This window comes from Parus major, chromosome 12, assembly GCF_001522545.3.
Source record: "Parus major isolate Abel chromosome 12, Parus_major1.1, whole genome shotgun sequence".
NCBI lineage: Eukaryota > Metazoa > Chordata > Aves > Passeriformes > Paridae > Parus > Parus major.
Window position 1 is genome coordinate 8,211,431 of NC_031781.1, and position 17,081 is coordinate 8,228,511.

Here is a 17,081-nt window from a genome sequence, read left to right on the forward strand (position 1 = left end):
CAGAGACCTTCTGTTGGCTGCAAATTTTAAGATTCAATTTCTCAGTATTATTGAGGGAAGCACACTTATACACTTCTTACCTGCTGTTTTCTTGTGATCTCATTAGCCATGACTTTGGCAGAATCCAAGACCTGGATGGCAGTCTCATCTTCCAGAATATCACCTTCAGATGACTCTAAAGTTTCTAAAATTTTCTTCTCAATTTCTTGTAAATTCTTTTTGTTGGCTGCAGACTGAACAATGAGAGCATTCCTTTCCTCTTCTAAATCTGGCCTAATGAAGAAAAGCACAAAAACCAAAATCACTCAATGCTCATCTTGCATTGGCTGCAAAAGAAGCCCATGAAAATTACTCCTTCTTCTTATAAGAAGTTATTTGTGAATATACTTTTAACTTTAAGCAGCTTTTTGCTGTTTAACACAGACTTCTACTGGTGAGTTCTACTGGTGACTTCTACTCAGTATTTGGAAATGATGGTCTAATCTTTAAAATCTTAGCATTTTGCTAATAGCAGTGCCTCCTACTTTTCCTTTCTTGTACCCATGATGCCTGAAAAAAAACCACCATGTCACATGCAGAGCCAGTTTACTGCTGGAAACACTTCTGTTAGCAAATAATTTACCCAATTGCACTGACATGTCTGTCCAACCCAGATACTACTTCTCTGTGCTGCTGTAGGGGCTCAGATATGTTCCATAATCAGTTTCAGAGGTACTTGGCATTTATTTCACACAAAATTAAAATGAAATCCTCATAATTCTGCACCTTTGTCAGGCAGTTCATTCGCATGGAAGAAAAGAACAGTAATGATTTGAACTTCAAATAATATTTACATAGTTTTCTAACATTCTAGGAATATTTCAGGAAAAAGTTGCCATAAAAAAGAATTATTTCACATCTGCTATTTTAATTAACTTGTGGACACTTACCCCTAACAATTCCTTAATATGCTTTTTAAATAATAAAATTTTAATTTAAAGCTGTTACTGGGAACATTTACACCACATAACATCCATTTTTATATACAGTAATTTTTCATTTCCTTGGAACTATGCCATAGAAACCTTTAATGGCTGTTTACCATAAAGAAGGACTTACCTCTCTTCTGCTACAACAATACCTAGCAGCTGGTCTTCAAGTCCCTCTGGTGTTATCATAAAATTGAGTAACAAAACTTTTGTAGCAAGTTCAGGCATATAGTGTGGATTTCTTAGTTTTGTGGTAATAAAAAACTTGAAATCACTGGAATACTCAATAATGCTCTCACCAAGCCTGATACACTCCACACCTCCTAAAGTGAAGAAAAAAGCCATTAAGAAAACTTATCTACTCCAATTATTCATAGTAGAAAAAAACCCATATGTCATTAAATAAAAGCAAACTTCTCATCAGTGACAAATTTCCTGAAAAAAAAAAAAGAGTAAATATATCTGATAGTGTGAAAAATTCTCACATGCTTCAGTGGGGCCACTCTTCATCTGCTCTTAGCAGATGAAATCAAGTCAATCCAATTACTACTATACTTCCAATTTGCATATACAAAAACTAGAGATGGCAAGAGAGAGATCTGTGGAACTATTCCCCAAAAATTCTTAAAGACTATTCTCTCCTTCAATTTTATGTCTGAAAGAGGAAACCACAAAGAAGAAAAAGTGTTTGAGCTTTACTTTCCCTTTGTTTTTAATTCTGAACATGAAAACTAATAAAGACAAACTAGGTAAGAAGGAAGGGAAAACATATTTTTCTCTATGTGTACTTTTCTGTCATCCAAGAGGAGGAAAAGTTGAAAACCAAATTCATAGCTACTTGCTAAGTACGGTGAAAGCTATGCCTTAGGCAAAATGCCTTGACAGCTTTCCTTGATTTGTACAAAATTTAGCAAATATTACTATTAGACGACAACATATGAAAACCAACAAGCAAAACAATTTCACTGACAATGTTTTCTTCACAGAACTTTTTCAGTCTTCTATAGCAATCTGCTGAAGGTTTTCACATCAAACCATTATCATGATAGGCAGGAATGACATATATTAAAAAGTAAAACATCAGGCTGTTGTGCAATTACCCTTCTCTTACACCAGAGACAGAATTAGGGCAAGAAGAGAGCAATATGAAAAAAAATCAGGTGGTGCCAGAGACTAGAAACTGAACATTAATGTCCTCTCCTTCAGAGTTCTAAATTAAGTCTGCTGTACCTTGTTTAAATGTCTGTTTAAGCAGCAAAGGTTCAAGAGATGGGTCTAGTTCTTCTCCAACATTTTCTAGCAGCAGTGGAGTCCCAAACTGAATGCAGTTCTCCACAGTTCTCATATAATCTGTGTCACTGATCTTGATAACATTCAGACGGTTGTCCTTCTCAAAATTCTTGATCCATTTATTTGCTTGACCTTGAGGATCAATCATTAATGGCCTAGAAAATACAGGACAGTTTTATCAGTGCTTGCAGACATTTTTCAAAATTTTAAACTATTTTACATGTTCCTGTATCAGACTGTCAAGAAGAAGTGATACAATTTAATTACATTATTTTAAGATATCAGTGAATTTTGGATGCATAGGTGATTTATGATAATTTGAAAAGTAATAGCAGAAATAGCTTTAAAAGTTGCAAAAAATGTTTAACATTTTCCATAAAATAGCCAAAATGCAGAATTCTTGTAAAATATCATTCTACCTCCCCCTGGAATAAAAAGATTCCACTCCTTTTTCAATTATATTGCTCTATAGAAGCTACATTCTTTCCAGATATATTCTTTTTTTAAAAGTGTGAACTTGTTTGGCTTTAAAAATTAAGCCTTTTGTCACCTACCAACGTCTTGAATTATCAACAATGACCCCATTGTCTACAGAAAATACATCAGTTGGCAAACCAGCGATATTCCAGGCTCTTATTTTTATTGGGTCACCAAGATTCTTGCTCAAAGAGAAATTCTCAGAACAAGGGATTTCTTTCTCCTGAAAAAGAGGGGAAAACTTAATAAAATAAATATTTTTCTTTATTCTGTGTGTGTTTATATTAAATACCACTTCAATCCAAAAATAACAACGTGCATTTTGTTTTAAGAGACTGAAATAGGTCATGTATAACTAAAAATCCCGGGGAAAATAAACCATAATTTCAATAATTAACTACATTTTCCCACTAAATATTTACTCTCTTTTCAAATTTTGCAAGATTTATCCAGTTTTTGGTACATTCATAATGTGGCAGGTTTGTCACATAAAGCTATGACTTAAGAAGTTCATACATAGTTGGAAATATCTAATGATATCTTTCATCAATTCAGTACAGCAATCCAGTGCTAATTTGTTACTGTTTAATGCATTTTAAAGTGATTCCAAATCACTTGATTTATGAATTATGGCATTCACATAAGTATGTTGGAAGTGTCCCTTTGCAAACCACACACTCAACCATCCAATTAGCATACAAATATTGATAGTGTAAGTTATAAAATGCTTTACATTACACATAACTGCATTTTAAATTTAATTCTTTCATTTTAAAGCAAAATACAGAAAACAATGAGATTTTACTCCAGTAATCAAGCCTTACAAAATCAATGATGGTCTCTAGTTTCTGATATGCTACTGTGGAGTAAAGTATAAGTGTGGAGTATATTCACTGATTCGATTAAATTCAAATCTACAAACTATTGGATCAACAGAATTGATCCCATTGGTTTACCTGTAAGGTTTACCAGGCTAATATAAAATAAATTACAAGGGATTTTTGAAGCCTTTTGTAGCAGTCTCAAAAAAACCAAAATATTTCTTTAACTCTGAGATAACCTTCTAACCTTACACAGTTTGCTCCAATCTTTGATACATTCTTGTCGAAATCCAGCAGTAAAAGCTCCCAGATATGCTATTACACCAGCTGATATCAAAATATCTCCTGTCAGATTATCATATTCCTCTTGAAGGTCATATGCAGCTTGATTCCATCTATGACAAGAAGAAAAAAGTCATGCTCCACATTAATGATATTGATGTTAAAAATCAACTTGGTTTTGTTCATCTTAGCTAAGAATAGGTGAGGAATACGAAAACCTCATTCATGTATTCTATTCTCATTTTGAAGATATTTCCTCTACAATTCTCCCAGTTCTGAATTTTTATGCTACAAACAATTCGGAATATTTCAAGGTGCCAGACATTCTTTAGTGTTATAGTCATCAGACAGAAATACAGCATTAAAAGCTTAGTGAAGAGAACTTCAAGTTCTATTTCTACAGTGGTTGTTTTATCTGACATTTGAACTTTAACCTGACCTTGTTTTCTCTCCACCAAGGCCTCCAATCAATTTCTCTGCTCGTTCCAGTTTTTTAGCACACAAATCAACCTGGAATTCTAAACGAGCCTTTTCTTCTGTCTTTTCAGCAAAGGTTTGTTCCAAAGCAGCCAAACGGCCTTCAACTGCTGCAAGTTCTTCTCTCTTCTGATTCAACAGTTCCATTGTCATTGCCAAGGACTCCTCTGCCACTTTTAAACGTTCTTTTTTGGGTTCAATCTCCTATTCAATTACAACCAAAACACAAATGCTTTTAGTATGTTTTTGTAACTTTATTATTTACAATGCTTAGGGTGAATACAGGAGCAAAGGAAGATTGCATAGCACTGAGGGGCAAGGATCAAAACCACACCTTTGATACCCTGTGAAAGACTTCCATTCCCTTAATCCATTTGCATAAACCCTCTGCAGCTGAGGAAGCTTTAGCCACCACTTGGGGATCAAACTCTGGATTAGTCAGGTACTCAGTCCGAATCTTCTGCATGACAGCTTCCTGGGTAACAAAAGCATTACAGCCCATCAGATCTCATGGCTGACACTTCAAAATTGAACACATTCATTGCCATTTCTCTACACAATGAAATAAGAAAGAACTATTCAGTATTAATTGTTGTAGAAATCACGGCTTACTTGATTGTTTTGATCTTCCTGTCATGTTTTCTAGTCTTGTCCTGTTTTCATTCTAATCCTATCCCTATCCTTTCTACTTATGTATTTGCTGTATCTTCCATGTGGCAGCTAAGAGCATTAGAGTCACATAGGAGCCTTAATTTGCACTGTCCTTTGTGTAGAACTCACCAATTCCATTATTTGCTATCTTTTTCTCAATACACAACTTTGGGGATCCCTATAAAAATGCATTTCTCCTTATGTAATACAAAATGTGATTGCTCGTGCCTACTTTTGGGGATCAGTTTTATAAAGGACAAAGCATATTCAATTTCCAGAATCACACTCTTGGATAGCAAGACCTTTGGGAGTATAATCATATTTGCAAGGTTATATAGCTAGTACATTTCTGTATTTATTGTATATTTGCCAGTATAATTAACAAAATATTACCCATTTTGTTATCATTAATTAATTAATTCAAAAGAATACAATTAGAAAAGATGTTAAGAAAGGCAGCAATGGGCAGTCAATTATAAAAAAGAAGGTAATAATGCTGAATGGTTGATCTAGTAAAACTAAAGGCATAGGAAGGCTGTTCATGGATCAAATGTCCATTGGTTCCACTGTAAAACCCCAATCAACTCCCAAAAAAGAATATGAGAAATGAGGCTAAAGGGACACAGGCTCAGAAAAACAGATTGATTTGGACAAATGATGCCTCCAATAGAAATATAGCATAGAGACAACAGAGACATTAGAGACAATAGAGTACTTTCTCATTTTATTTTTTTTCCCTGCAAATGTCTAGATGGTAAAAATTACTAAAGAAGTCTTACTGGAATGGGTTTTTCAGAACAGGCTTTCAATTCCTTTAAGAAATTAATGTTGCCAAGCATTTTCTGGCTTGCAGTCCAATAATCCAAAATCTACAAAACATAGTAGGAAACAATTTTTCAGGCTTTAAAACAAATACACATAAAAAAATTTACAAACCTCATTTAATTAAAACTCATGAATATTTTATACTGATAACCTATCTCCTTGAGATGCCAATAAAGCAGAAAGTCCATCAGATCAAACATTTCCTTCCAGTCATACTTTAAGCCAAAAAGTAAACAGTGTCTCAGAGAAGTTATGTATTATCTATTCTTAAGAAATGCGTAAAGCAAATTAAATCTGACACGTTACAAAATTTGGAAAAGAAGGACTTCTGAAAGTTTTCAGTAAAGTCCTGTGTAGAGGCTATAAGTACTTGCCAGTGTTAATGGACCTTGGGTTATCTTCTTTATTGGATAAGTGTTGAGGAGAACATGAATTACATTTTTATTTCAGACTATTATCTGCCATTTTACCTTGCCTCCAGATCCTGAAGGATCTGCAATTCTTTCAGGTTTTTTTTCTCTTATGACACAGACAGCAGCCATGACAAGTTTGACACCAGAGGGGGGATTTTTCATTGTTTTGACAACAGCTATATCTGAAGGCTAAAAAAAAAAATACATTAAGTATTATGTCTTTCTCAGCACTCAATAAATGAACTGATAGAAAAAAAAAGAGGAATTATAACCCCATAACTAATGACTGTAAATGGCAATAGAGGACTTTTAGAAGGGATGATACAATGTTACCATCATGATTAACAATATCTGTCAATATCCCCTATGCAGAGGAAATAAAAATTAAAAAAATGCAAATAAACTGTAAACTAACGATTAAATTATGTTTTAAAAATTCCAGGTTAGAATCTTTTTGATACACTTTTGTGTCATCTAAGATATCTCATATTCTTCTAAATTCCTACTTTATTTTAGAGAGTAAAATAATGCTGTCGAACACTGAAATTTAGATCTGCTTGCCTTCAAAGTGTCAAGAGCACCAATTGCAGCCTCCATGACAGGTAATGCCTCTGCCAGGTCACTCTCACATTCATTTTTCAGTGCCTGAGCTTCTTCAGCTTTTGCTGTAGCAATTTCTTCATCCACTTTTACAATTTTTCTTTTTTCTTCTACTTCTGCAGATTCTACTTCTATAATCTAAAGAAAAACCATGAGTGGGCTTTATTTATATTGTGCCATGAATGATCAAATAAACTGAAATTACCTACTATAGGACTCATGGAATACTCTAAAAGATAAAGAGAACATTGACCTTTTTAACATGTTAACATAATTTCAATTTATGTTAAAGGAATTTCGTAGCATATTGTTTTGTCATATCTGGTTATATGGAAAAACTATTTGACTTTTTCACAATGTTTCTGAATCAGCTTGGGAAACCGGATTTAATCACTCTTACATGAAAGTTCCTCAGCATGGACCTTAGGCAACAACTGTATATTCAGAGAATGTATTTTACATAAAGAATGAAATTTCATTTCTTTTCTAAGGATATAAACTTAAACAAGCAGTTTCAGAATACTGGAATCCTCTGTAAACAAGAAGTGAGCTCAAAACCTCAATTCAACTCTTACCTTCTGAAAGTGACACATCAATGAAATAAGACACATGCTTACATTAAAAGCCACAAAGTTGTATTTGTATAACTCTACCTCCATCATGCTTGCATTTTCCACTTTAGCCTCTTCCAGTTTGGGCTGAAGCTCAATTAATTCTACTTTCATCCTACCAACCTATGCACACACAAAAGAATCAGGTGGGATCCAGAAAGGTCAAGCACAATTTCCAACAATTTCTTTAAGACCTAGATTTTACCTAATGACTAATTTATTGATAGAAGGATGCAACATTCAGTTTCAAATCAAAACATTTCCAAGACTTATTTTTATCTCCTACATACAATGTCTAATTTTAAGAACAATGCTATCTTATAGTTGCCTGTTAACCACCAAGGAAATGACAGCTATGTTCATATTCTACTTAACAATATATGCTTAGATATGTATGGCTCTAGCACAAGTTCTGTGATTGTAGGAAAGAAAAGGCAAAATACATTTGTTACTTTTACGCTGAAGACTGAGTTATACAAAATCTGAAGTACCACTTTTGACTGACTTCCCCAGAGAAAGACGTGCATTTGACAAATGTTTTCTGTTTTCAGTTCCATATTTGTTGTAACTCACCTGTGACTCAGCAAAAGCCAGTTTATCTAGCCCATTCACATATTTCTTCTTGGCTTTCATTACACTGTCTCGTTTCTCAGTAAGAAGTCTCTGAAATGCAGCAATAAGCTCAAGATAAGAAGTAGGAGTAACATAATTATGGCGTCCAAGACTTTGTAAGAACCTATTAAGAAAATAAAAAAAGAAAGAGTAACTTTAAATTTTAATTTATTTTTTTGATTCTTTTTTAGTTTATCATTAGACAGTTATATAACTATTTGATAGGAATTAACAATTTCAATGATTTTATATAATTTTTATGAAGGCAAATAGTTGTGTTAACTTTTAATATATAAATGAGTAGCATTGAAACTCAGTCACCTAATACTTTATGATTGTTTGCAAAAGCCATAGACTGACCTTTCAGAGAGTGACAAAACTGAAGTATGAAAGTATTTACAGATGGGCACAACTCCCTGGCGCTCAGTGTCTGTGAGCTGAAGTGTTTCTAAGAACTTACTAGCCACACGTTCAAGGGCATCTTCAGGCCACGGCTGAGGGAAAAGTGAGGAGGACAGAATTTGTAAAATTCAACTGACAGCAGCCTTTAAATGTTAAAATCAGTTTTTACCATTCAAACCACCAGAATGAGACACACTAGTCACAGCTGTGTCTCAAGAACCATGAACTGATAAAAAAGTTGGTTAGTTCGGGCAGCGAGGATATCACACATGTAATCATTTCTGGCAACTCCTGGTTCATTTTCTAGCTCAAAGCTACACATTAAAATTCCATCCAAATAGTTCTGTGTCTCTTCATCCTTTGGCAGAAAAATGATTTGATATCAGCACTGGGCCAAGCTATAGAGCTAACTGTGCTTTATTGAGAGCAATACTGCTTACATTAATACTGCTTCTCCAAGTTTTATTCTGCTATAAAAGATCTACTGATAAACAACAGGATTTGTATTTGCTAGCTGTTCCTACAGTGGATGACCTGTTTAATAGGCAGCCACAGTTAAGATCATTTTACAGTCACAATGAAATGGTTTCTCTAGGCCATTAAAACATAAACATTATGTAATAAAATTACAAATTGCCATCATCAAACTAAGACTATTCATACTTCAGAAATGTGTAGCAACAAAATTTATTTAGATGGAGAAGTGTTGAGATCACAAATCAAAGAGCTCCCAAAATATTACAGGAAAGGCCTATGCAATTCTAAAATTTTGGAAAACAAGGAGTACTCCTACAAGGAAGACAAAAGAAAACCCAATGGCACTTAGAAATAAAGAGTGCTAGAGAACTGAATCAGATTTTTGAGGCAATACCATAAATATTTTCCCATACCTGGAACCAATCAATAGTACAGCAGTTGATGAGTGACGGAAACTGTCTCAGACGATTGCGGAAAGCATCTCCAATTGGGCTGAATGCCACCACAATATGGAGATTTTCTTTGCAGGAGTTCACAAAAAATGCGTACAAGGCCAAGGGACTGAGCTCTTCACCTTTATCACCAGCCTGAGCTGCTGCACGAATACCCTTAGGAATAATACATAGTATAAAAAATGTTAGATAAAGTCTCATTAAAGCACATGTGAAGTCCTATAGCAATCCTATTAATGGTAGCATCATCAGGAAATTACATTTTTTAGTGGAAATGAAACAGGCAAAATAAAGTAGAAAACCAGAACAAGTAGTAAATACTGTCAGAGAACAGGATTGCACTATTTATCTGTAACCCTGCTAACTCATTCCAGAAATAATCATCTGCTGGCCTGAGCAACTGAGAATAGATCATAACAATAGAGTTAAAGAAGAATTCTTTTGAGGAAGCAGATTTACATGAGTAAAAACCATCTTTGCTCCAGCTGTCACATTGTGGATAGCTACCAAGTTCCAGCAAATACCCAATGAATATGTTCACACAAACTGTAAAACTGGAAAAGAGCCATATTATTTTAATATTGTCACTATATACCTGGTAAGAATAAAATAGTAATAGAAAACCATTACAAGAATTATAATTTAACTTCTTTGAGTGATACATGAATCCAAGTATCAACATGCTCCATAACTTAAGTGCAAGCGAAAACAGTAGTAACATCTATCAAGTGATACAGCTACTGAAATAAAGAACATTTGTGTGTGTACCAAGAACCACTTTGAAAGTCAACTAGAAGCATACCTAGTTAATTTAGTAAAAACATCACAGAGATAGGAAGACAGCACAGCACACAGTTCAAACATTGCTTGCTAACATTAAGTTTTCAACTCAATGTATACAAAGACTGATGCCCCTCCCTATCAAATTGTGACTGCTATTGTGAAAATCCAATTTTAGTTAATTTTGTTTTTAATTTGCCTGAGTACATTGCATCTTTACTTCTGAGCCAAGTTCATGGAGCACCTTTGCCCACCTTGTCCCTGAATAGAAGTGTCAGGACTATGAAATTCTATCTAACAATGCCCTAGTGCCCCAGAGAGTAGGAGTCTATTGAGAAAGGTAGGCCGTGTGCTCTAATAAAAATGTCACATCTTTGCACTTCACTGATCAATGAAAACATTATGATGCACAATCTTGTCCTAAACAATACACTACAAAAATATTTATGGCCACGGGGTATTTGTGAACACAAGTTGTCTACATGCAGAACATAATGTCTTTGTGAACAGAGTGCTAGGTCAGAATTAAAGCTTGTAGTTGGCATAAACTACTCCATAAGTTTACTAAGCTGATTTATCTAAGATTTCATAAAGAAGTCACAGAATTAAGTGTAAATGTCCAAAAGCCAAATTTCACACTGAACTGACCAAGTAGATAGAAAGGGGGGTGAAATTAAAGAGAGTTCTTAAAGATACCTCTAGAATTTCTTGTTTTTCATCTGCTGCAAAAAGATTGGGAACCTCCCCTGTGTTGAGAACACTGTCAATATCTTCTAAAAAGCTTTCTTCTTTAATTTGTGTGTCTGTGATTAAAAATACAGTTTTCAAGCCTTTAACACCTGCACTCCTCAGAAGTCTCTGAAAATGTAAGACAGTTAAAATTGTACATTCCAAAACACTCTTCCTCAAAATTAAGTTGAAATGTAGACCGGTTATTAATACTCACTTTCAGATCTTCTCTCCACTCATTTGTACCATAGGTCTTAGAAATCTCTGGTTGAAAAACACACATTCTTGCCATGAACGCTGCCAGGCGAGTCAGAGACTGCCGCCCACTTCCTCCCATTCCAACCAGCAGAGCATTCCCCCCTGGCTGCTTCAGAATGCGGCTTAATCGAGACAAATGTTCCAGCATGTACCTGCATTGGGAGCGTGCTGATTACTGGAAGAGCAGAAATACATGTACATCTATGCACCTATAAAACTGAAACTAATCAAGGAGTAGCATCTCCAAAACAAATTACTGAATGCAGGCTGGGGTGGGGTAGAGAGGAAGAGAAAGAAAGAGTGGGCATGAGCCACAAAATGAAGTAAAGCTTACAAATCTTCTATGATATAAATACTAGTATTTAGCTAAATTACTACAAATTGCTAGAAAGAACATGCAGAGGTAAAAACAGGAGCACTATAAGGATAAATGTGTTAAATGAAAAGAGAAATATTAATTCTCTAACTCAAAATAACAGCAGTATTACCAACTTTAACTTTGTTGAAGAATAGCAATTTAAGTATCTTTTTAAAGTAACCACTGGGGGAACATGTATTATATCAACAAACATCTCCCTTTCCTCTACCTCTGACAGTGTTCTATAACTTATATGTGGATTTGACATTGGAACATCCTCAGGAAACAGTATCTGCACATTATTGAGAGTCCTTGTCAAAAGTCAGGCATGATTTTTCTCAGAATATGAAGCAAGTCCTATAGGAGATCTCCTGCTTAAGCACAGGGCATGGGGTAATTAAAGCAAGCCGAGCAGCTATTAAAAGTGGTGACAAAAAAACTTTCAAACATTTCAAGAAAGATAAATTCTTGTTTATTTCCACTGGTTAGAAAAATACAGGAAACAAATTCAAGTGTTATCCATGAGATTGATCTCCAAGTCTACAGTCAAACAGGCTCTCCTGGCTGCAGCTCAGTGAGGTCACTGGAATATTACACCCAGGAAGTGGCCTCTGATCTGCCAGCTCTTCAAACTGACAGCCTAGCTGTATATACAGGCACTCAGAAATCCAGCTTAGCAAAATGACCTAGACTAAAATAAGCTGCTATTAGAACTGTTTAAAGTAACCCTAATCACCTTCACAAAGTATCTACGTGTCAAATTACCCTGGCAAATATGAAGAGATGGTAACCTCTAGCAACAGGATGGAGGAAGGAGTTTGACATCCTAATCTCAGTTGTAGCTCTGCATGATTGCAAGGTAAGGCAACAATCTGCAGAATCTAAAATTTCACAAGATGAACTGCAGCACCAGCTGGGTGCATGGCTGTGCTGCATAACAACAGAGCAGACGGACAGCTCTGATTGTGATCATCCCTCTTGGGATGCCTGTCCATGGAGAATGAAGGGCCAGTTACATCCATCTTCACTGGTGACAGAGGCCTAAGAGAAGAAAAGCATCTACCTGATTCAGTGCATAATGTTTCTGTAAAAACTAAGGAAAATATTCAAAGTCCCTTAGGAGAAAAGCGTCTCATTATTTACTTTCAGATAGAAATAGCAGAAGCATAAGAGCAAAAAAATCAGTTTACTTCCATTCAAAAATGTATAATACCACAATCACTGGTAAGGATGCATAAAGGGGAAGAGGCAAACCAAAAACCACAGTCCACAAAATTGAATATACTGAATTATCAACTACTGCTTAAAACTCTAAATAAAACAGATCAAAAATACCTGAAAACAACAAGGTTCATTCGTGTTTTCTGGGTTTGATTATATTCATCCAGACACTGCTCGACAACATCACTGAACTCCTCAATGCTTGGAACCTCAACATAAAGTCTTTCATCTCCCTCAAGTTCTGGAACCATGTAGTCACCAAAACACAAACTTCTCATGTTTTCTTCTGTTACCTATGGCAAATATTCAACAAATTATGAAGTCAAGTTTAATATTTAATGAACGTATTCCTCATTGGAATTTTAGAAAACAAAGGAGAATTTAGACAAATACCCCAGACACAAGAATAAGAATAAGCACTCCAAAATATTTTGACTCACAGACAACACTGCCCTCAAAATTATGTTTCCTGCATTGAACCATACACTTATTCTTAATTTGTTCTTGGAAAACAGTTGGCTCAAATAGCCACTAACAGTCTTATAATCACAGCCTTCAGATTACACCAAGTTCATATAGTCAATACACCATATTATGAAATGGAAAATATGACCACAAAGTTATTTCTTCTATTTATGAAAGAAATTACAAAGGACATAAAAACAAACTACAATAAAAGACAAGGCATAAAATATAACACAACTGTATATATAACAAGCATTTTGGATACTAAAATTTAATAACAATAACAGGATGCAGATGTACAAATTTCTTTTAAGGAAAAGTATTAAGTTTACTCACACTTTATATGTAGTATCTTTTGAAAAGAATGCTTATGTACAACAATTAAACCCTCCCAATTTTCATTTCTGCATTTTTTCCTCATGAAGATATTTTGCCAAATTCAACACAAACTTTCACGTGCATTTGAATCAAAACTTCATCTATGACTAACTTTCGTGTCCTAAATTTTCAATATAAGCAATTATTTTGCAACAGGTAAAACACGATACTCACAGGTGATTTTCCTTCCTTCAGGTGTGCAAAAACTTTATCGAATGTTTCTTTGAAATGTTCTTTCACAATATCTTTCACTAAATTGAACAACCAGGCTCTGTCATCATCTTCCACCAGGCGATCATAGAAGACACGAAACACCTCGTGTACAAACAGCCGAATCATCACGTGTCTGTTTTCAACTGCGCTTTTCTTAATGAGCAAACAGCCATGGATAACCCGGGAAAAGTCACGCAGGTTGAAGGTATAATGAGATTTGGCTGGTGTGGGTAAAAGATTCTGAATGGCTTTCTTATACACCTTCAGATAACAGCAGAGAACAAAATCAAAAAAGTAACACAGACTGTACTATTATCATAATTCCTAAATGCCTTCTAAAATGTTATTTATAAAAAAAAACCCCAAACCTATTTCTCAAAAAAAACCACCTTTCACACATTATTGTAGAGCCAAAGGAACTTCAACGAACAAACTGAAGGAAATTTTCAGTATTTGCCTCTTACCTCTAAGGTGGCAGTGACAATTTGATTTCCAACTGTGGAGAAGTCAGAAGGAAAGTCATTACTCCTTAGGTAAAGAGCTACTACAGTAGAGAAGATACGGATCATTGTTTCATCACTGAAGGAGTTGATGGTGCAGATGTTGAAGTGTCGCAGGAACCGAGGGGTGACAGGATTCCTCCCACCCCCTGGAGGCCCCATAGCAGCCAGCAACTGGATGTCAACCAGGGTGATTTTGGAGGTGTCCTTAAAATCATACCTTCAAAATAAAATGCCATGTGACACTTAAAAACGGATATAACACATTTTTTACACCTTAGATGTATCTATATGACAGACCATTCTCTGAATGCATAATAAAAAAGTATTTAAAAATATATAAAAACATAGTAGGCATTACAAAATATAGTATATATTTCGACATACTTTATCTTTTTAAAAAAAACAACTTCTCCCGCCTAAAAAAAAAACCAAACCAAAACTAGTCCTTTAATTGTGTACCAGTTAATCTTAACATATCATTTTCTGGCCCAAGAGGAAGATTATTTATTTAAATTGCATTCCATAAAACCTGATGTGAAATTTTGAGTATTAAAACTGTAATGTGTCAAGATATATTAACTCTATTGAAGAGCAACACATATTTGAGCAGCGCCTAGAATCACAGGAGTAACTGTATTTGTAAAGTGCCTGGAATCATAGAATGATCCAGACTCAGGAAAACACCTGTTCCAATCTTCTGATATAAGCAAAGCCAAAAACCTCAAAAGCAGGGGAGACTTTCAACTTATTTCATAACTATTACCAGATCTGATTTCACTGTGAATTAAAAAAAAAAATAAATTTTGAGATCTTGCTAAAAAAATTTAGTGACTAATAGAAATATGGATAATAGGGGAAACCAACATAAGAAATAAAAACAGAAGTTTTATATAACTGCATATATATAGATATGTACAGAAAGCTGCCAACTCACTCTAAGGAGGAAGAGACAGAAAAAGGACAAGAAATTGCACTGGAAAAAAATTAAAATAATCAAGGTGTAAATGAACCATTTTATTTAATGTATACTAACTGCTGAAGTTCAGCAGTAGAACATTCTAAAACACTTAAAATTAATTTGATCGTGAATTTCCTAAACTGAGAAGTCCTTAGAGAGTAATATACAAGTGCTTCAACTTTAAAGAATTTATTTTTATATAAATTAAATCTGCTTTAACATTTACAAACCACTTCAAAAAAGTTTCAAAAATAAAATTCAAGCAAATAAGTAAGTGTAACAGCAAATACAGCAACAGAAAATTTCAGTAGTATTTCAAATTATTACCAAAATCCATGGTCAAAGAACTGTCTTAAAAGTTCTATAGGAGGCTGTGCCCCATACTTCTCCAAAGCAGGCATATTCATATCATCTACAAAAATAATGCACTTTTTCCCCATTGGAGGACCAAAAACTCCTTTGCGCCTCTTGTCCAGCCTGGCCATAATAATGTTCTGCAATGCAAAAAGGATCATTCAGAACACAGATTACAAATTCATGTCTACAATCTCCTTGAGACCAAAATAATCTGTTCTACTAACCTGAGTCTGATTGGCACTGGTTCGAGCTGAAAAATTAATGAAGAAGGGCAAGTAGCGCTCCTTTTCCAAGTTGTTCATTAACTTGTCTTTGACATACACAGATTTCCCAGTTCCTGTTGGTCCCACTAGAAGCAGTGGTCTTCACAAAGACAGAAATAAAGCACATAGACTGCAGAAATCTAACATTGTAAACTAAAAGCAGCTAGAACTGCCCTAACTTGCCCTTCTTCTACCTCTGAAAACATTACTTGCCTAAAGAAGAAACTAAAGTGTTCTAAGACATTTATTAAACCCTCTCACAACTTTAGTTTGCTTCCACTATCAAGAAAATGTGAGGAGAAATAAACATTTTTCATTTCCTCAATCTACTGGTGTTGGAGTATACAAACACACACAGGAGTTAAATTTCTCCTGATATGTCTTCATTAATCCAAACTTCATAGAGCTTTCAGCCTTGGAATCTGAGGTAATTTTTATTTCATTCTCTTATACAATCTGATCATGGCTAATATAGCTGTTTTTGATAGGATTAATCAAAGAAAAAAATCCTAAAATATGTATTTAATTGCCAAAGTAGAAAGAGAGTGCAACAATTTTTGGGCTGTCCTAAGAGCATCATCAGACTGGAAATACTGAAGTTAGACTGTAGTAAGGTTTCACAAGAAAACTAAAACCAGACTTTTGGGTAAATTTTTTTGTTTGTAGTAAATGTCTGTTTTAAAAGGCCAAATAAACAGAGGGTTTGATAAAAACAATGAACTCAAAAGAAAATAAATAAGAGCTATTTCTACCTATGATCAAATTTCACTTCAGAAATTTGTAGTGAAGCAACTTACTTTCCATGATTAATGAACAGGTCTAGCAAATAGGTATAGCGAACGGTATCCATAGTTGGGACTATGATATCTTGAATCTTCATATTTGTATCACCGTAACTGATTTGTTCAATGAATTCATTCCAGTGAGCCCAACCTACATTCCCTTTGAGCTAGGAAGAAACACAGATGTAAAAAAGATTGGTGTTATACGTATGAAGGGTTTTCTCTACTACTTCACTTTTGAAAAAGTAATGAATGGATTTTAATAAAATAATGAATACGTGAGATTTCAAAAGTTCACACATTTAGTTTGCTTTATCTCACTAATAAAGAATTAAAGTACATACCTAAAGTTAGACTCCTTTATTTTCTTAAAAACTTTGTTCAGTGAAAACAAACAGAAAACTCACACAGAGAAAACCACAACAAAAAACAAGAGAAGAAAGGAGTCTAACAGGTGC

At 34.6% G+C, this 17,081-nt stretch overlaps 1 protein-coding gene across 1 annotated transcript in view; it reads right to left on the reverse strand.

Annotated features, from left to right (window-relative positions):
* Positions 1 to 17,081, reverse strand: part of DNAH12 (dynein axonemal heavy chain 12) — a 58,335-nt gene that overhangs the window by 12,820 nt on the left and 28,434 nt on the right. Inside the window, exons 37-58 of the mRNA XM_015641060.3 lie at positions 16,639 to 16,790; positions 15,803 to 15,941; positions 15,549 to 15,715; positions 14,225 to 14,480; positions 13,722 to 14,021; positions 12,819 to 12,997; positions 11,085 to 11,277; positions 10,835 to 10,996; positions 9,320 to 9,514; positions 8,388 to 8,521; positions 7,989 to 8,151; positions 7,458 to 7,538; positions 6,766 to 6,942; positions 6,262 to 6,393; positions 5,746 to 5,835; positions 4,650 to 4,790; positions 4,278 to 4,519; positions 3,804 to 3,951; positions 2,813 to 2,958; positions 2,199 to 2,413; positions 1,099 to 1,291; positions 81 to 273 (exon numbers count right to left, since the gene is read on the reverse strand). Coding sequence (XP_015496546.1) covers positions 81 to 273; positions 1,099 to 1,291; positions 2,199 to 2,413; positions 2,813 to 2,958; positions 3,804 to 3,951; positions 4,278 to 4,519; positions 4,650 to 4,790; positions 5,746 to 5,835; positions 6,262 to 6,393; positions 6,766 to 6,942; positions 7,458 to 7,538; positions 7,989 to 8,151; positions 8,388 to 8,521; positions 9,320 to 9,514; positions 10,835 to 10,996; positions 11,085 to 11,277; positions 12,819 to 12,997; positions 13,722 to 14,021; positions 14,225 to 14,480; positions 15,549 to 15,715; positions 15,803 to 15,941; positions 16,639 to 16,790 — 3,798 coding nt within the window. The remainder of the gene's footprint in view (positions 1 to 80; positions 274 to 1,098; positions 1,292 to 2,198; positions 2,414 to 2,812; positions 2,959 to 3,803; positions 3,952 to 4,277; positions 4,520 to 4,649; positions 4,791 to 5,745; positions 5,836 to 6,261; positions 6,394 to 6,765; positions 6,943 to 7,457; positions 7,539 to 7,988; positions 8,152 to 8,387; positions 8,522 to 9,319; positions 9,515 to 10,834; positions 10,997 to 11,084; positions 11,278 to 12,818; positions 12,998 to 13,721; positions 14,022 to 14,224; positions 14,481 to 15,548; positions 15,716 to 15,802; positions 15,942 to 16,638; positions 16,791 to 17,081) is intronic.